The sequence below is a fragment of the Chrysemys picta genome, chromosome 6 (genome assembly GCF_011386835.1).
Source record: "Chrysemys picta bellii isolate R12L10 chromosome 6, ASM1138683v2, whole genome shotgun sequence".
Taxonomy (NCBI): Eukaryota; Metazoa; Chordata; order Testudines; family Emydidae; genus Chrysemys; species Chrysemys picta.
In genome coordinates this window covers 82,190,777-82,211,352 of record NC_088796.1, presented here as the reverse complement: position 1 = coordinate 82,211,352, position 20,576 = coordinate 82,190,777, and the positions used below count along the sequence as shown (strand labels likewise).

Here is a 20,576-nt window from a genome sequence, read left to right as displayed (position 1 = left end):
ACCCTCCTTCCACCTCTGTGGATGAAGGAGTCCTTAAAGTTGGGAGGATAAAGAATCAAGGAAGAAATTAAGAAAAGATATTTTGGAAAAATTATGGTGAAAGTAACCCAGAAGTTAGGAGGCAGGGATCGGCAGCCTTTGGCACCCGCAGGGTAAGCATCCTGGCAGGCCGGGCTGCTTTGTTTATCTGCCACATCCGCAGGTTCAGCCGATCGCGGCTCCCACTGTCCGCGGTTCGCCACTCCAGGCTAATGGGGGCAGCGGAAAGCGGCGGCTAGCAAATCCCTCGGCCTGCGCCACTTCCCACAGCCCCCATTGGCCTGGGACAGTGAACCGCAGCCAGTGGGAGCCGCGATCGGCCAAATCTGCGGACACGGCAGGTAAACAAACTGGCCCAGCCGGCCAGAGTGCTTACCCTGGTGGGCTGCGTGCCAAAGGTTGCCAATCCCTATTATAAGGGAAACAAAGGAGTGTAGCAATGTGATGGTGTGTTATCCCACACAAGCCCTGAGCAAGTTTATGTGGGCCTGAATGGGCAACATTAACCTTATATCTGAAGGAGAGCCAAGGATTGATAAAGCCTAATTGCAGATGAAGCCCAGCTGGGTAGGAGCTGGGCTAGGATTATAAAAAGATTATAAAAAGGAAGTGAGCACAGGAAGAGGCTACAGGGTGGGAACCTGCAGTCCATTCCCTAGAGGGAAAAGGAGTTAGCTGTCAGGGATAAGGAGAAAGTCCAGGAGGAGAATAAGCCCTGGGATCCTGCCCTGGACTAGAGTCTGACAAGAGAGTGAAGTAGCCAGGATGGGCAGAGGAAGCTCTGGTGGTAAACGCAGAGTTAGACCAGGAGATAGAGCAGTTGGGTAGGAAGGAGCCCAGGGAAACAAACAAGGTCTGAGACTGAGCAGACCAGGATCCCTAGTCACAGGGTCCTGGAGTTGTGAGTGGGCCTAGATTCCAATACCAGCCACTTACAAGACGTAGAAGTGGAATGAAAGGCTCTCTTAGGTGACATCTGGACAGCTTGTCTACCCCAGAAGGGAGAGACTGTACAGTGACCTGTCTGAAGGGTTGAGCACCTTGAGTCACAAAGAGAGAACGGAACCACAGTGTGAGCAACTGATGACAGGGGTGACATATGGGGCAAAAGCTAATCCCCAGACCTAGTCATAAGGAGATGCACCTGAAGTGACCAGAGCCCTTTAGAGGTTAACATGCATGTCTAATGAGGTATTTTTTGTATTTTTTTTTTAATAAAACAGAACTTAGATTACATGAAGTAGAGTAACATTTGCCACATCTCTCTTGGACGTTATAACACATTATAATATTACTTCTAATAATTTAAGACTATTGCACTTCCACTTCATAACAAAATAGTCCTTGTGCACTAGTTCTCACTTAAGTTTTTACATCAAGTCATTTTGAATAGAAAAACAGTAGAACAACTTATTGAAAAAAATAATGTGTTTTCATTTACTCAAAACCAACATATCTGAATAACCCCAAACTTCCCAAAATAAAATCTTCTCCAAACAAAGATTATATGACAAATTTTAATCAGAAAAAGGATTTTATAAAAAAGCTGAATGGGGTCAAAATTAGTCTTAGAATAGAAAAAGACTGATTGTGTTAGCTATGGGGTCATGTGACTCCATAATGGTTCCTGTTCACATCAAAGAGATTATTTCAACACCTTTAAAAGTATACAGCTGACCTGCCCAAGTGCTTTTTAAGAATGTTAAGTTTGTTTGGTTTTAGCTGTATGTCAAGCGTTCATTTCAAATGAAAACAACACATATTAGAAGCTCTAGATCAAACATTATTGACCTCTGTTAACTTGTATCCCAGATACAATTTAATATTTACTTTTATAGCAATATAAAGTGAGTTAATCACTCCTCAACTGAATGAATACTGGTAATAGCATACAAACCTCTATAGTTAGTTATCTGCCCATCAGTACATAAGTATGTGTTGGAGACTTTTTAATACAAACCCTTCAGACTGGCATAGACCCACTGAAAAAAAAAACGAAGTAAATTGAACTGCAGAATATTCATAAACCCTTTTTCCAGGTTTGGTTTATTTTCTGAAATAACTTGCAAATTATAATAGCATTATTTAGGAATGCTCCTTCTCAAGCCATCTCCTGTTGTATTTTAAATCCTGCCACAGTAGTGTTTCAAGGCAGAACACAGGATGAAAGCTTCCAATGGAAAGTTCACTGCAAACTTCCAGAGTCATATAAGTAGACACCACAAGAAGTCCTTGTGGCACCTTAGAGACTAACAAATTTATTTGGGCATAAACTTTCATGGGCTAAAACCACTTCATCAGATGCATCATGTAGAAGCAGACATGCTTGCTTAAAAATGAAAGGTTGTGAAATTAATTGAAAAAAGTTAATAAGGTAAACTGGGGATCAACAAGTAGCCCTGAAAGTGTCCCTTCAGCTTTTGATTTTTTTTTCTTTTTTTAAAATAAAAGTGTGTCCATTTCAAACCTGAGGGGATTGGCACTAAACACAAGAACAGTTCCAGCATCTGTCTCCTTTCACCAGGCTTCATTCCTTAATCTCTTGGGTAGAACAATTTTTGGTAGTTCTTTAAGTAAAGTTTATTGTGGCTCTTGAATTACTTGAGATTTTTTTGATCCCTCCCTCCAAAATAGGGCCCGATCCTGTTCCCAAAGCTGCCAGTGGGAGATTTGCCGTAGACTTTAAACAGGAGCAGGAACAGGCCCTAAGAATAGACCTGTCTGAGGCCTGGTCTACACTAGGCGTTTACGTCGAAGTTAGCGCCGTTACATCGAATTAACCCTGCACCCGTCCACACCGCGAAGCTATTTAGTTCCACATAGAGGTCTCTTAAATTCGACTTCTGTACTCCTCCCCGACGAGGGGAGTAGCGCTAAATTCGACATGGCCATGTCGAATTAGGCTAGGTGTGGATGGAAATCGACGCTAATAGCTCCGGGAGCTATCCCAGAGTGCACCACTCTGTTGACGCTCTGGACAGCAGTCCGAGCTCGGATGCTCTGACCAGCCACACAGGAAAAGCCCCGGGAAAATTTGAATTTGAATTCCTTTTCCTGTCTGGCCAGTTTGAATCTCATTTCCTGTCTGGACATCGTGGCGAGCTCAGCAGCACTGGCAACGATGCAGAGCTCTCCAGCAGTGATGGCCGTGCAATCTCAGAATAGAAAGAGGGCCCCAGCATGGACTGATCGGGAAGTCTTGGATCTGATCGCTGTGTGGGGCGATGAGTCCGTGCTTTCCGAGCTGCGCTCCAAGAAACGGAATGCAAAGATCTACGAGAAGATCTCTAAAGACATGTCAGAGAGAGGATACAGCCGGGATGCAACGCAGTGCCGCGTGAAAATCAAGGAGCTGAGACAAGGCTACCAGAAGACCAAAGAGGCAAACGGACGCTCCGGATCCCATCCCCAGACATCGCATTTCTACGAGGCACTGCATTCCATCCTAGGTGCGGCTGCCACCACTACCCCACCACTGACCGTGGACTCTGAGGATGGGATATTGTCCACGGCCGGTTCCTCGGACATGTTAGCGGACGGGGAAGATGAGGAAGGAGATGAGGAGGACGAGGCAGTCGACAGCGCTTACAACGCTGATTTCCCCGACAGCCAGGATCTCTTCATCACTCTTACAGAGATCCCCTACCAACCGTCCCCAGCCGTTAACCCGGACACAGAATCTGGGGAAGGATCAGCCAGTAAGTGTTTTAAACATCTAAACATTTATTTTTAACAGAACAGGAATATTAAGAATAACAACAATGGGTTTCTCATGATTAGTTTGCCCTAGGCGCTTAACGTTTCAGTCCTGGGCAGTGCAACTATTGAAAAAAAATCTAACAATCTCCGGTTTAGCATGATTGTTCTGCCCAAGCCGCTCTACTGTTTAGTCCCTTACAGTGCAGCTACAGTAAAATGCGGTCTATATGTCCGGGGATAGAGCAGAAATCCTCCTGGGACATCTCGAGGAAGCTCTCCTGGAGGTAATTGGAAAGCCGTTGCATCAGGTTCCTGGGGAGAGCGGCCTTATTGGGTCCTCCGTAGTATGACACGTTGCCGCGCCACGAGACAATCAAGTACTCAGGGATCATTGCCCTGCACAGCAGGGCGGCATACGGCCCTGGTCTTTGGAGGCTTTCTCGAAGCATTCTTTCTTTATCGCTGTCGGAGATCCTCATCAGGGTGATGTCGCTCATGGTGACCTGCTTTGAATTAGGTAGGGGAATGTTAGTGTTGGGACTGCTTGCCCGTTCCTTTACAGAACTGTAACCGCTGGTTTGCAGCCACGCGGTGGAGGCGGGAGAGGGTCAGCCTACAGGGATCGTTCCCGGGGACAGCCGCGAGGGGGTGGGACAGGGGCAGAGTTCCTGCTTGCCGGATTGCTGGCAGCAGGGACTGACATTGCTTTCAATGTGAAAGGAGACCAGTGCTAATATTAAAGTTTTAAGTTGCCACAAGTCTACGGCTTACCATGTCTGCCTGCTACACAAATTCCGGTGTCCTGCCCCGCTTCTCAGATCTGCAGTGCAAGACCCCAGGCACTGAATGCGAAGGCCGAGAATTCGACCTTGTGCTGAGTGCGCATGTGATAGGTGCTGTGCATGGTCTTGTTCACAGAGAAAGACTATGTTCTTTGTTCACAACTACATTTATCTTTCTGAGGAATTCACTCCCTTTTTCCCATTCCCACAGCCACATCTGCGACTGTCTCACAACCTAGCCTGGCATCACACTCCCAGAGGCTAGCGCAGATTAGGCGTAGGAAGAAGAGGACACGGGAGGACATGTTCTCGGAGCTTATGGGCTGCTCCCGAGCCCAGGCAGCACAGCAGACCCAGTGGCGGGAGAACTTGTCCCAAATGCACCAAGCACACATGGAACGGGAGGAGAGGTTGCGGCAGGAAGACCAGCAGGCGACTCAAACGCTGCTTGGACTAATGAGGGAGCAAACGGACACGCTTCGGCGCCTTGTGGATGTTCTGCAGGAACGGAGGCAGGAGGACAGAACCCCGCTGCAGTCTATCTGTAACCGCCCTCCCCCGCCACCAAGTCCCATACCCCCCTCACCCAAAGTGCAAAGAAGGAGGGGCGGCAGAGTCCGTGCAAACTCTCACTCCACCCCTGCAGACAGCTCTAGTAGTAGAAGGCTCTCATTCCCTAAAATTTGACAAGTTCTTTCCTTCCCGCCTCACACAAGCCCCCGTCCAAGTTTCACCTCCCAGTTCCATGTGTAGTTGCTAATAAAAAATACGTTTCTGTTAATTACTGTTTCCATCATGTTCTTTTGGAGGAGGGCGGGAAGGGGGTTGGTAATTGGACAGGACAGTCACCTTTGGCAGGGTACATAGGCGGGGGGCAGGTCCAGCAGCAGGGCTCATACACAGTGCAGTCACTAGTTACCCTGGTCAGTCTGGGAGGTGGTTTTCATGTTCTGTGGTGGGGGGTGGGTTGCTCTGTGACTTTGTGGCGGGGGAGGGCAGTTACAGATCTTATGCGGCGGTCCTTATCCTGGATCACAGAGCCACGCAGCAGGGGATCTGTAACCGTCCTCCCCCTGCCACAAAGTCACATAGCCCCCCCATACACACAGTCCCGATCAGGAGGGGTGACAGGCTCCGTTGAAACAACCAGTCCACCACAGCGGAGCCTGTCAATCCTGGAGTTTAGAAGCGTCATTTGCGTCACTACACTACACCCGCTCCCCACCACAGTCTGCGTCCCAGGTTTAAAACATTCCCGCGAAAACAGTAATAAAGAAAACGGTGTTCATTAACAAAGTAGAAGTGATTTTATTTCTAAACGTGTGTTGGAAGGAGGTGAAGGGGGTATGTAACTGGAGAGGATAGTCAACATTAACTGGGTAAAGAAACGGGGGCAGGTTCAGCTTCTCTGTACACTAACTTAAAAGTCACAGGTTACCCTGCTCAGTCAGGAACCTAGCTTTCAAAGCCTCCCGGATGCACAGCGCGTCCCGCTGGTCTCTTCTAATCGCCTGGCTGTCTGGCTGGGCGTAATCAGAAGCCAGGCTATTTGCCTCAACTCCCACCCCGCCATAAAGGTCTCCCCCTTGCTCTCACAGAGATTGTGGAGCACACAGCAAGCTGCTATAACAATGGGGATATTGGTTTCGCTGAGATCACAGCGAGTCAGTAAGCTTCTCCATCTCCCCTTGAGACGGACAAAAGTTATCTTAGGGATAATTACTCCAGCCAGGACAGGTTAGGCATTTTAGAACTACTACTCAAAGAATTAAATTTAAGCACAAGAGAAATAAAAATTATGAAATGCAGACCAGTCAAAAATCTAAAATAACAGCACTTTGAAAGAATAAAATAAAATTACAGAGAATATATGTGCATTACAGAAACTATCAAGAAGTAACAATAATACAAGTATGTGCTGGGAGGCATGTGAGAGAGAGAGAGAGAGAGAGAGAGAGAGAGACACACACACACACACACACACACACACACACACACAGAGACAGACGCTGCCCTTTTAAGTAGATCTGGCACTACCAGTCTGAAGCCTGCTTGTTCAGACACAGCAGCAGCCACCAGCAAGCTCCGTCCAACTCCTGAGCCCTGTCATGTCCCACGCCCCCCACCCCCGCTCTATGGAGATGCAGTACAGGGACAGGGGACACCCTGACATCAGCACCCCAGCTCTGCACAGAAAGCAGGAGGGTCCCAGGAGCAGCTGGCCAGGGGCTCCAAGGCAGAGGGGAGGAGCAGCAAGGCAGCAGGGGGAGAGGCACCTGAAGTACACAGCACCTGATAGACTGCTGGGCGGCCACGCAGCTTAGGGGGAAACTTAGAAAGAAAAAGGAAAAGTTGTGCACCCAGCAGCCTCTTTTTTTTTTTTTTAATAAATCAAGCGAGTGTTTACAAGGGCTTTGGAGGATTGGATTAAAATTCAAAATGATCGGGACAAACTGGAGAAATGGTCTGAAGTAAACAGGATGAAATTCAATAAGGACAAATGCAAAGTACTCCACTTAGGAGGGAACAATCAGTTGCACACATACAAAATGGGAAATGACTGCCTAGGAAGGAGTTACTGCAGAAAGGGATCTGGGGGTCACAGTGGATCACAAGCTACATATAAAGTCAACAGTGTAACACCGTTGCAAAATAAATAAATAAATAAATTAAATAAAGCAAACATAATTCTGTGATGTATTAGTAGGTGTGCTGTAAGTAAGACACAAGAAGTAATTCTTCCTCTTTACTCTGCACTGATTAGGTCTCAACTGGAGTAGTGTGTCCAGTTCCGGGCACCACATTTCAGGAAAGCTGTGAACAAACTGAAGAAAGTCCAAAGAAGAGCAACAAAAATGATTAAAGGTCTAAAAATATGATCTATGAGGGAAGATTGAAAAAATTGGGTTTGTTTAGTCTGGAGAAGAAAAGACAGAGGGGACATGATAACCGTTTTCAAGTACATAAAAGGTTGTTACAAGGAGGTTGTTACAAAATTATTCTCCTTAACCTCTGAGAATAGGACGATAAGAAAAATGGGCTTAAATTGCAGCAAGGGCAGTTTAGTTTGGATACTAGGAAAAACTTCCTAACTGTCAGGGAGGTTAAGCACTGAAATAAATTGCCTAGGAAGGTTGTGGAATCTCTGTCATCAGAGATTTTTAAGAGCAGGTTAGACAAACATCAGTCAGGGACTGTCTTAATACTTAGTCCTGCCATGAGTGCAGGGGACTGGACTAGATGACCTCTCGAGGTCCCTTCCAGGCCTATGATTCTATGATCATCAGACAGCTATCCCTGTTCCTAAGCAACAAGACTGAAAATGCTTCTGACCTCGGCTATGTTCTAGGTCCAAGAATGTTTGGGGTTGTTGTTTTTTTAGGTAGTAGAGGGCAGAGGAAGCCCATAGCCTGTTTGGTGGAGACAGAAACACAGCCCCAAAGCTTCATACAAATTTAGTATTATGCTAGGGCTTGTGCTGTTGAGGCCTGATCCCAAGTGCACTGAAGTCAGTTGAAGTTTTTTTAATGGGCTGTTGTGGATCAAGCCTATTGTGCCTATGAAACCAATATATAACTTTAAGCATCAACATGCTCTGGGATGGGAACCATACTTAAAAGACAAAGATGACTTCTTATTTTAGAGGACTTGCAGCAGCAAATATTGTTTAGGGTGGTTTTGTTTTGTTTTGCATTAGCAACAGGAATCTCCCTATTGCTGTCTTACCATTTCTGTAATGTATGCAGAAACAGAAATTCTTCTTCATGAATATACACTGAACATTTTTTTTTACTGCTGTTTGTGCTGAATTGTGAGTTTCAAGAGTAAAGTGCCAAGACCTTTGGATAGCAATGATCAGTAAACATAAGGCATATTCTAAAACAGAGTTAGAGCACTCTCTCCCTCCCACCCCCCCACCCCCCCAACGTTGCAGTGTATTCAGAGTGATATTCTTGCTTTTTAGGAAAGCATTTTTCACAGCTTATTGTAGCACCAATGGGGCAGTATTTGACATCCACATTGTGCCCCCTCACCCTGAGACAGCAGTTGTTCATTTTAGAATATGGTGGCAAATCTCTCTCAGACTTGAGTATTTCTACAGCACCTATCACAATGTTATGTAGAGAAGTGGCTCCCAAACTATGTGTACTACTGGTGATCTGTGAACTTGATGTTCCATCAATTCATTCACAACAATTTTTTAAGAAGGTTGTACACACACCAATTAAGTTTGGGAACCGCTGACCTAGGGCAGTCTTTTAACCTGTGATGTTCTGGAAAGCAATAGATGAGGACCATTGTACAAACTTCCTCTTTCACCATGGAAGTGCAGGCAGTTTGGTAAGAGAGCACAAGAATGTTGTTTAGATTTGCAGCTGGTTTGGCTAAGTTTAAGGTCAAAAAGGCCTTAACTACTGTATGTTCAGTAGTATTTGTGGGCCTAAATGAGATCCTACTCATGCACCAAATATTCTACTTCTAGATTAATCCTTACAGATGTGTAGGCCCTCTTCATGCGGCAAGAGGTAAGTACTGAAATGAGGTATGTTACCCAAAGGAAAAAGGGAGGTTATGGAGAGAAATGATGTGTAGTAGAGCACGACCGTGTTTGCTGGGGCCAGGCCAAATGGAAAGTGGATGCATGTCAGGACTGATTAAAGAATTCTGCATTGTAAAAATACGGTACTTGATGATGGTGGTGGAATGATTGGAAAGTAATAAGAAAAATGCAGGTTTGGACACAGCATTGTTTTGTTTTAATCAGTTCTAAATCTTAAAAAAAATATGCTTAGAAGTAACTTAAGAGGATTAAAACAATTTTAAAAAACGCTCTCATTTAGTTAGCAAGTTTAAACTTACAAAATCTTAGACAAAAATAGTATAGTATAACAATACTTCTCTTTACTCTTGCATGAAAATGAAACAGTAGTAGGGATGACAGGAATACATTTTGGGGCGTATATGAAAAGCATAGATGCTGAATTTTTCATAGTTATAACTCTCAATAATACAGAAATAAATATTAATAATGTGAAAAGCTCTCTGCCTTTAGAATTCAATGCAGTTTTTACAAATAAGTTCCTTTTAAAACCCTCATGAGAAGCATTATTCAAACCATATTTTTTAGAAGAAACTAAAATAATATTTTCCTTATCAAGTGATTACCGAGCTAAGCCTATAATACAATGATGTTCAATGGTTCAGGAATCAAATTAACATCAGCATTACCCAAAAGAGCCACAGTAGTGTGAATATTTATTATTTACTACTATAATTATATATATATATATATATATATATATATATATATATATATATATATATATATATTCTCACAGCAAAATGACTCACCAAGTATTCTACAATTGGTTAATAACATAATAAAAGCATCCTGATTGGTTAATAATTAAATTACTGTGTTTTAATATCAGGTGCTGCAAACAGAAACAGTAGACACATTAAAGAATCACTTGTCTCTCCCGAGACTCAGTCCGAGTATCACTGCTATAATATGAAGAGAAGACTACTAATTAAGAGAAATCAGCATTGACCGGTAACTAATAATAGAAGCATATTTGATTTAATATCTGCAGCCAATTCCACACCTGTCTCAGAAGATTTTTTTTCATATAATTTGTTCTCACCTTTAAATGACTTGCTCCTGAGAAGAAGAAATTAGTCATATTTATTTATTATTATTTAATTTATTACTATTCAATACAATTCAGTACAACAAAATCTAATAGAAATCTTCCAGAAAAGCTGCAGCAAAAGGCCCAACTCAACACAGTGTTACTTTCCCTGCCAATTGCCCATTATCCTTCACACATCACTAAACAAAAACACTGATCCAGGAACCTATCCTTGTAACAAAGCCCAATGCCAACTCTGTCCACATATCTATTCAAGTGACATCATCATAGGACCTAATCACATCAGCCATACCATCAGGGGCTCGTTCACCTGCACATCTACCAATGTGATATATGCCATCATGTGCCAGCAATGCCCCGCTGCCATGTACATTGGCCAAACCGGACAGTCTCTACGCAAAAGAATTAATGGACACAAATCGGACATCAGGAATCATAATACTCAAAAAACAGTGGGAGAACACTTTAACCTGTCTGGCCATTCAATGACAGACCTGCGGGTGGCTATCTTACAACAGAAAAACTTCAAAAACAGACTCCGAGAGACTGCTGAGCTGGAATTGATATGCAAACTAGATACAATCAACTCAGGATTGAATAAGGACTGGGAATGGCTGAGCCATTACAAACATTGAATCTATCTCCCCTTGTAAGTATTCTCACACTTCTTATCAAACTGTCTGTACTGGGCTAGCTTGATTATCACTTCAAAAAAAAATTCTCTTACTTAATTGGCCTCTCAGAGTTGGTAAGACAACTCTCACCTGTTCATGCTCTCTGTATGTGTGTATATATATATATCTCCTCAATATATGTTCCACTCTATATGCATCCGAAGAAGTGGGCAGTAGTCCATGAAAGCGTATGCTCTAATAAATTTGTTAGTCTCTAAGGTGCCACAAGTACTCCTGTTCTTTTTGCGGATACAGACTAACACGGCTGCTACTCTGAAACCTCTTCAGACACTCACTTAACCTGCTATAGGGTTCTCTGGAACTGAAGTGTTTTGCATAGCACTACAAAATGCCAAGCATCCTCCAACTTAAAGGTTCAAAAATTAGTATTCCTCCCTCCTACTTCTACATGTGCATGGATATACTGGATATCAAAGTTATGAGATATTTCTGTTTTTATTTTAGTGCATTCAGTTTTATTTCTTTGATTCAAAAGGCTTTTTAAAATATCCATTTTTGTAAGTGGGTTCCTTCTGACTATTTTAATGTGCTGATGGTGAGAGTTGCTATTTATTTATTTAAATTAAAAACACAGAAAGAATCATAGTACCAAGAATGATACATGCAACTTCAGTGGTATCTTGTCCCTACAAAGTATATATTGGTATAAATAAATATTAATGAATTAGAGAGATTTCACATTGAGATTGAGGTGGGGTTTTTTTAAAATAATCTATTTTGTTGAATGAAAGAAAAAATAATTGGGGAAGGATGGACAGAAATTTGCCATAGTCTTTAGTTCCAGCCGCAAGTCAGCTGAAGCTACAGCATATTAACCATGGAACCTGCATGATGTTTTATAAATAATATAACAAACAGATGGACAAAACTGGCAAAGTTATTGACATTTAACATATTGCTGCCTCCAGGCAATATGGACTAAAATTAAGAGCTTTCTTGTTTCAGCTGTGTCTAGCCTCTTAGGTTTCATCCTCCCTGATACCGGTTGGCAGCACCAAATATCTTCATTGGCATATGAGACACAGTAGCCAGTTGAACAAGCCATAAGGCAATGCTGAGTCAGAGAAATAAACATTCACCTGCTTGTGCCTGAGAACTGGGTCTTTTAAACAAATTAGGTTTGAACAAGAAAACACGGAACTTGCCATATTTACAAAGCAGTGTACTTTTAAAGTACAACTTTAAAAAAAAAATCAGGCTTTATGTTTGATAAGCCAAACCTTAGCCTGTTGCCTTACTGAAATATCTTCTGATCATGACCTTTGTAGTAGTAGCTGCTGAATTATGGGTTCTGTTTAAAAATGCAAAAAGTACGATAAGAACTTTTCACCTTGAGAAGTCAATAAAAACAATCTTATCATGAATTTTATTAAACAACTGTAAATATTTACAAACCCGGGCAAAAGAGGAATTAGTGTTTCAATCAATTATATAAACAGAGATTGTGGCACATTTTTATTCTTTTGTATAGAGAAAAAAGCTTGCATGCGTCTTGGTTTTTGTTTGTTTGTTTTGTTTTCAGAGATAACACTTTTCAACAAGGTTAAAGAGATAACTATTTCAATTCTTGTTGAGATAAACTATCAAAAGCCCCCAACCTGATGTTTGACTTGTATCACTAGGATTAGCAATGGAACGTAGATGTAATATTTCAGGATGTTAATTTGTGATTCACACTTCCAATGAAGTTGACAACAGAAGACCTACTACTATATATGCACCAACGTAAATCAAATACAGAGAGACCCCTGACAAAAGAAGCATTCTTTTAGTGCACCCAAACGTAAAGAAAAAGGAACTGGAGTTAAGTATACATTTGTTATTTTGGATGAAAATATAGAAAATCCATTTAAGTTTTGTAACAAACAGCAAAGCTCTATTAAACACCTGTTGTAAAACAATCTGAGGCAACAAGTTATGCACTTTACAGGTTCTTCCTGTAATATTTTAAAATCCCAGCAGGAGATTCTTCCCTCTGGCGATCTGTGTGAAAAACTGACTCCAAAACATTTCCTTCATGAAGATAAAATTTTGCTCCCATATTTAAAAAAAAAAATCACAACAACAAAAAGACTCAAACCTTTTCCTTATTTTGTTTCAACCAACATTGGAACACAAATACTGAAGCAGGCCTCTATGCATTTTCAATTATTATAATAATAATTAGTAATAAATGTTTGTTATTGTAGGTGAAATGGTACAATTACCATCACAAGCATTCAATGCAACTCATGACTTCCTTTCTTCTTAAAAGGAAAAATAAATCCAGAAACCAAAAATTGTTTCCCCCCAAAAAAACTCCAAGGTTAACTTTGGTTTGTTTTTAACGCTTTGGAATTTAAAATGCTAATATTAGGTGCTTCTCACTAATTAAACAACATTAAACACAAAAATTAAGATAATTAATAAGCTTATCAAATTGTCATTATTCCAACATTTAACAAAAGTTCACTAGATATTCACAAAAGCTACTCCAATTCAACCCTGTTGTATCTTTCCCCTCAAGACTTTTCCCACAGGCCTGTGGAGGACAAGAGATGGGCTTTGCAGCATTCGGAGGAGGTTAACGAATATGGGCTCTGGTGGGCAAATGGAGGAAAACAAGTTCCAAAACCAAGGACCCTTTCATAAAAAAAGCAATCCTACCATTTAAAGCCCCTGCCCATTTAAATCCCATTTAAACAGAACATCCTTTTTTTTTTATGACCTCTGGGGATTGCAACAATAATGTCATTGGGTGGGGGATGGGGAGAGAGAGATTCTGTTGTAACCTCAGTTTAGAAACAATTAGGATTTCACAGGTGAAAACCAACATCTTGACCACCAGAGAATTGCGGAGAGTCAGGGCAATTCCCAGAGCACTTCTGTGATGTACCTCACGCATAGAAGGTCTACTTAATAAGTGGACATCTGATTCTGCATTGGCTTCAATTTCCAAATTAGAGTCAAAAGCTAGCCCTTGTCCAGACTCTAATCTTAGCAAAACACTGGATTATTTGTTAGAACATAAGAAAGGCCATACCGGGTCAGACCAAAGGTCCATCTAGCCCAGTATCCCGTCTACCGACAGTGACCAATGCCAGGTACCCCAGAGGGAGTGAACCTAACAGGTAATGATCAAGTGATCTCTCTCCTGCCATTCATCTCTACCCTCTGACCGACAGAGGCTAGGGACACCATTCTTTACCTGTCCTGGCTAATAGCCATTAATGGACTTAACCACCATGAATTTATCCAGTTCTCTTTTAAACTCTGTTATAGTCCTAGCCTTCACAACCTCCTCAGGTAAGGAGTTCCACAAGTTGACTGTGCACTATGTGAAGAAGAACTTCCTTTTATTTGTTTTAAACCTGCTGCCTATTAATTTCATTTGATGACCCCTAGTTCTTGTATTATGGGAATAAGTAAATAACTTTTCCTTATCCACTTTCTCCACATCACTCATGATTTTATATACCTCTATCATATCCCCTCTTAGTCTCCTCTTTTCCAAGCTGAAGAGTCCTAGCCTCTTTAATCTCTCCTCATATGGGACCCGTTCCAAACCCTAATCATTTTAGTTGCCCTTTTCTGAACCTTTTCTAGTGCCAGTATATCTTTTTTGAGATGAGGAGACCACATCTGTACGCAGTATTCAAGATGAGGGCGTACCATCGATTTATATAAGGGCAATAATATATTCTCAGTCTTATTCTCTATCCCCTTTTTAATGATTCCTAACATCCTGTTTGCTTTTTTGACCGCCTCTGCTCACTGCGTGGACATTTTCAGAGAACTATCCACAATGACGCCAAGATCTTTTTCCTGACTTCTTGTAGCTAAATTAGTTCCCATCATATTGTATGTATAGTTGGGGTTATTTTTTCCAATGTGCATTACTTTACATTTATCCACATTAAATTTCATTTGCCATTTTGTTGCCCAATCACTTGATGTGGAGAAAGTGGATAAGGAAAAGTTATTTACTTATTCCCATAATACAAGAACTAGGGGTCATCAAATGAAATTAATAGGCAGCAGTTTTGTGAGATCTTTTTGAAGTTCTTCACAGTCTGCTTTGGACTTAACTATCTTGAGCAGTTTAGTATCATCTGCAAACTTTGACACCTCACTCTTTACCCCTTTCTCCAGATCATTTATGAATAAGTTGAACAGGATCGGTCCGAGGACTGACCCTTGGGGAACACCACTAGTTACCCCTATCCATTCTGAGAATTTACCATTAATTCCTACCCTTTGTTCCCTGTCTTTTAACCAGTTCTCAATCCATGAAAGGACCTTCCCTTTTATCCCATGGCAGCTTAATTTACATAAGAGCCTTTGGTGAGGGACCTTGTCAAAGGCTTTCTGGAAATCTAAGTACACTATGTCCACTGGATCCCCCTTGACCACATGTTTGTTGACCCCTTCAAAGAATTCTAATAGATTAGTAAGACACGATTTCCCTTTACAGCACTTATAGGAACACATCTCGTATTAGGAGCACAAAGAAAAAGTGAAGAAGCCAACATGGAGGTAAAGGAGTAAACACAATACAGAAGAAATACAAGTAACCAACCTTATCACTAGAGCAGAGCTTAAGCCATATTTGGTTCAGGCTTGTTTTTATTTGTTACTTTAATTCTCAAGCTGTCAATTAATCACAGTTCATGCATGCAATTAACAGAAAACAAATTAACGAGATTTTTAAAAGTCACAATTAATCACAGCTTTAACCACACTGTTAAAAAGAAATAGAATACCAATTTAAATTTATTATAAATCTACATTTTCAAATATATTGATATTAATTACAACATAGAATACAAAGTGTACAGCGCTCACTTTATGTTATTATTTTTCATTATAAATATTTGCTCTGTAAAAAAAAGATTAAAAATAGTATTTTTCAATTCACCTCATAAAAGTCCACTCCGTCCTACTTCTTGTTCAGCCAATCTCTAAGGCAAACAAGTTTGTTTACATTTATGGGAGATAATGTTGCCCACTTCTTATCTGCAAGTGAGAACAGGCACTCACATGGCACTCTGGTAGCCAGCATTGAAAGGTATTTACATGCCAGCTATTCTAAACATTTGTATGCCCAATCATGCTTTGTTTTTGAGTGCAGTTATGTTAAAAAAATGTAGAACTTTAGCGTCAGAGCATGAAGGGGCATACAAAACGAAGTAATAATTCTACATTTGTAAGTTGCACTTCTATGATAAAGAGATTGCACTGCAGTACTTGTATGAGGTGAATTGAAAAATACTATTTCTTTTATCTTTTTTACTGTGCAAATATTTGTAATCAAAAATAATAATGTAAAGTGAGCACTGTACATTTTGTATTCTGTGTTGTAATTGAAATCAACATATTTGAAAATGTAGAAAAAAATAAAAAAATACCTATAATAAATTTAAATTGGTATTCTATTATTGTTTAACAGTGTGGTTAAAACAGTGATTAATTTTTTTAAGCTTGCAATAAATTGTGATTTTTTTTTTTTAATTGTTTGACAGCCCTGCTTAATTCTGGAAGTCAAATCTGAGACTGCAACTCCGACGGATGAGAGCTCCTCCAGAATCCCTCCTGAAATCTTGAGGGACTGAACACAAATTTCATATTGACAGCTCAAGATTTATTGGATACTTAACTGGAAAATGGAATTTTGCTATAATCTCAATGTGGAAAGGGAACTCCAAGAGCCCACACACTCTCAACAGGTCACAGACTTGGAATCAAAGTGAAATAAACTATTGCTTCCAAAATCAAAAGACAAAATCAGCAGTGCAGGCCAGAAGAAAAGAAGACCAAAAGACTCATCTTCTGCAACTTCTTCTTTTAACACTTTAAATCTCCCTTTCAAAATACAACTTCCTTCCACCCTTGAATATTAAATAAGGTCCATAAGACTGGCAGTTGAAAATACCTCATGATAAAATACTGTTCTTCAAATGGAGATGAAGGTATCAGGGATGCTTAAAAATCCCCCCTTGATAGATCAAAGAATTAAAGCCTTGTGTTTCTGGGAATGATGGCAGTTGCAGGAAGAAATATGTAGTACAAAGAGTATTTTTTAGATTCCATTTGCTATGTATATTTTGCTTTTGGCTAGGAAACTTTGGGTAACTGCTGAAGACTGCATATTAAACGGAATTTAGAAAATTATAGGATAGATTTACATGCAAGTATGCATGGTTAATTTTTTAAAAATATTACAAACTTCAGCAAGAGCATGAGAGAGAGATCACTTACAAAAAAACCTGTAAATTATATTGAATGGTATGTGGCCTCTGTAGAACTGTGTTTCAGCAGGAGAAATTGACATCATTACAGCAGCTGTGGAAGCCATGCCCTATCTAGCAACAGTTGATTGACAAGACAAGCATGCTATATCTAGCTAGCTAAGAATTGGCTGGCCATTTTGAGGAGGGAAGCCAGGCCATTGGGGGGGAGGGGGGTGGAGAAGAGAGAGAAGAGGAGAGACGAGGGACTGAGCCAAAATGTCAACAGTATGATAAAGTGCGTGGGACTAAATGGCTGACTCAGGGCAATACATGCACACTGACGCTCTGACTCCCTTAACTCCTCACACCATCAATCACAACTCAGATGGCGTCTCTATTACCCACATCTGAAACATATATGGCCTTAAAGGTTGTAAATGGAGGGGGGGGGTTATGTTAAATCACATTTGATTTGTGAATGTACTGCTCATGAATGGTACCAGTCTCGGATGGTGGACAAAGTCGATCAAGCAATAAAAGGCTCACCCCCTCAGATGAGGGAGGGGCCACAGAACCCAGAATTGAATGCATTACAGGGAACAAAAATGAAAAACAGGAATGGGGTTGCATGTCACAGTATCAAAATAAGGAAACCACCAGAGGAACAGAGACTGCTCCCACAAGGAGTTAGAGGATGCTGTGCAGAGGATCTCTGCTTGGATGCATGCATGGATGACAGATTGGAGAAGCCCCCATCCAGCTTCATTTTCCTGGAATGAAGTTGATGATGAAGATGGAAGTCCTCCATCACAAAGTACAGGTAGTGGCAGTACAAACTTCCAAACACAGCCCCACAACGTGCCTCCACCCTGACCACCTGTAAGAATATGGTTCTGTGTCTTTATACAATAAACCATAGATCATTCTACCTGGGACGGCCAAAAATGCTGCCAACCACAAGGACAGTTTATGTAATGTGGACAACAGTCCACTGGGAACTGGACCTAAATCAGGTACCCCATCTTAAATAATATAGAAAAAACATAGAACCCTAATTGTGAAGGAAAGGCACCCAGATTATTTTGGCAAATGGCTTTAGATTTATGAGGGCAATCTCAATAAGAATGAGTTCCAGCACACAACACAGACAAGCTTTTCAAAGAGCACCTTACTGAACCTCATAGTGAATAGATGCTCATACGGTTAAAGCTAGGCAGTGTTACGCCATGTTGTCATTACATTCGATAGAGAAACAATAACTGAGTATAATTTAAAACAGCTAATAGATCACAATGCAGTGCTTAGCTTTCAGCTCTGCAATGCCTGAAGAGATTCTGAATTGCAAAAATAAGAGGATTCTTGTCGTCCTCCCCCAATAATTAAATATGTTACAGAGTCCAGGAACAGAACAGTGGAGAGCAATCTAGAAGATCTCAGTAACATTAAATAATCTCACTTTTATAAGGTGTTTAAATAATATTCCAGTCCTAGAGAACAGACATCTTTATTGTGCACTACATTCCTGCCATTCCAACCTGTCTACAGGTTCCTGTTCATGTTCTATCTTTTTTTTTTTTCCCTGTAGAGGGTCTCCTTCCATGAAAACATATTGCATTGGTAAATTTTACAGCAACCTACATTTTCAGATGACATGCCTGAAGTTTAAAATATTACTTGAAAAATACTTTTTATCCTTAAAAAAAAACCTTGAGACATAGACCAGATGGTATGGAAGGCAAATCAAAGCAGCACAAGGGTTATTAAATTGCATCCACTTGGAACTCTTAACTGGCTGACAACCAATGCAGATGGAGTTCCAAGTAAGCCTAAACATGCAGGGATAGAGTTCTACGCCCTGATTTAACAGCAGCAACTCAAAATAGAAAAATACCATTGTAAATTTAATGAGGAAAGATACAATATAGTTTTTACTGCAACAAGCAAAAAAAGTTAAAACAAAAGTATACTTTAATACAACTTACAACTATCCCCTTGATGGGGAGAATCTGAAGACAGGACACTATCCACAGTAATCTCCTTAAACAGAAAGATTCTTCCCACTATAATGTGGAGTGGGAGGGAAATTTAGAAGCCCTAAAAATATGATACTTCCTGAAATTCCCTCACATGTATTTTTTCCCAACAGAAGACAAAGGTGCTCAGTAAGTCTGAAAATCAGGCCACTTTAATGTAAAAGTTTAACCCTACTGCATAATGCACAGGCTTAAGGATTTCAAGAGTGTAAAAATTAGCAAGAGTTTTTCCATTGCATTCAGTAGCTGTATCGGAATATCTCATCTTTTATAGGAATAGAGAGACATAGCATCTCCTTGTTGCTCTTCAACTCAGGTCCACAACACTTCAGACACTGTCAACTGAGAACAGAATAGAAAAAAGAAAGAAAAAAAACCTCACGTGAACAAACTCCTCTCTTGTGTAGAGCCAAAGATTAGTGTAATTACACCACAATACATCATCAATTTGGCTACCCATCTAAAAGTAGCTAGTTGGCTAAGAAGGTGCTTGCTCATATTCTGTAAGGGGCATCATGACAGCTCAAGCCAGAGTGTTCCAGGGCAATTAACAGAACAGAGCAATTAGTAAGAGGGGAGGAAGACTCAAGAATAAGTACTTCTATTTTGCAACATGTAATTAAGAAGTACCCTATGAAGCTTAGAAAGATAAATCAGAATTGAAGGAAAAAAGGCAAATGGGCCGGTTGAGGAGGAAAGGGAATTACAGACAGTCTGGAGAAATTATTATTAATAATATCTAACAAAACTTTTTTCATCTTCAAAGCACTTCACAATCAATCTCCTTCTGCTGATGTTAAGGAAGCATTATCCCTATTTTGCAGATGGTGAAACTGAGGCACAGGTGGCTTGCCCAAGGCTGCAGAGTCATTTAGTAGCAAACCCAGCATCAGCAGTCAGGAATTTCTGGCTCACAGGGAATTTTAAGTTTAAAACAAAAGAACAACTCTTGACTGGAAAGAAAAAAGAAAGAAGGAGACCAAAGCAATAACTATCAGTAACTGGTGATGAACAAAAAGAGCCACACTCTGTTTTTGTTTCTGGTGTTTAAATTGAAGGACAAAAACAGTGACTGGGAAAAATGTCCAAAGCTGAAAGGAAGCAAGAGACAGCTGCACTAGCCCACAGCCTTGGAAGCAGAAGAAAGGTGAGAAAACTTGTATGTGTTTAATTATTTCTTTATTTATTTCTCCTAGTAATCCAAGAGGCTGAGAGAGGGGGAGACACTAAAGACTGTTTTGGAACTAAACTTTTTCTTGGACTCCAGAAATTATGGATAACTTCTGCCTTTAGAGACTGTCAGACTGAGTGCTGCCTGGTGACACCATATCCCAGAACACAGAGACAGCTGGAAGTGAACATCTCAGAACTAGACTGGCTTCTTAAACGGTATTGAGCATTTGAGGATTTTCTTTTTTTTAATACAAATAGCACATACCTGCCACTTGATTAATCAGTTCTTTGA

At 40.8% G+C, this 20,576-nt stretch overlaps 2 protein-coding genes across 3 annotated transcripts in view; one reads left to right on the top strand and one right to left on the bottom strand.

Moving 5' to 3' along the window:
* Positions 1-20,576, bottom strand: part of ROR2 (receptor tyrosine kinase like orphan receptor 2) — a 226,068-nt gene that overhangs the window by 169,440 nt on the left and 36,052 nt on the right. The gene's annotated exons all lie outside the window — the stretch shown is intronic.
* On the top strand, positions 2,872-5,262 carry LOC135984356 (myb/SANT-like DNA-binding domain-containing protein 1). The gene is made up of 2 exons (XM_065599323.1): positions 2,872-3,737; positions 4,732-5,262. Exons 1-2 carry the CDS (start codon positions 3,161-3,163, stop codon positions 5,205-5,207), a joined length of 1,053 nt encoding a protein of 350 aa, XP_065455395.1. The 5' UTR covers positions 2,872-3,160; the 3' UTR covers positions 5,208-5,262.

Bases quoted from the DNA above. Each gene is read 5' to 3' on its own strand.
- LOC135984356 (XM_065599323.1), top strand. From the start codon at position 3,161: ATGCAGAGCTCTCCAGCAGTGATGGCCGTGCAATCTCAGAATAGAAAG. The intron at 3,738-4,731 runs GTAAGTGTTTTA...CCATTCCCACAG, and splicing joins ATCTGGGGAAGGATCAGCCA to CCACATCTGCGACTGTCTCA.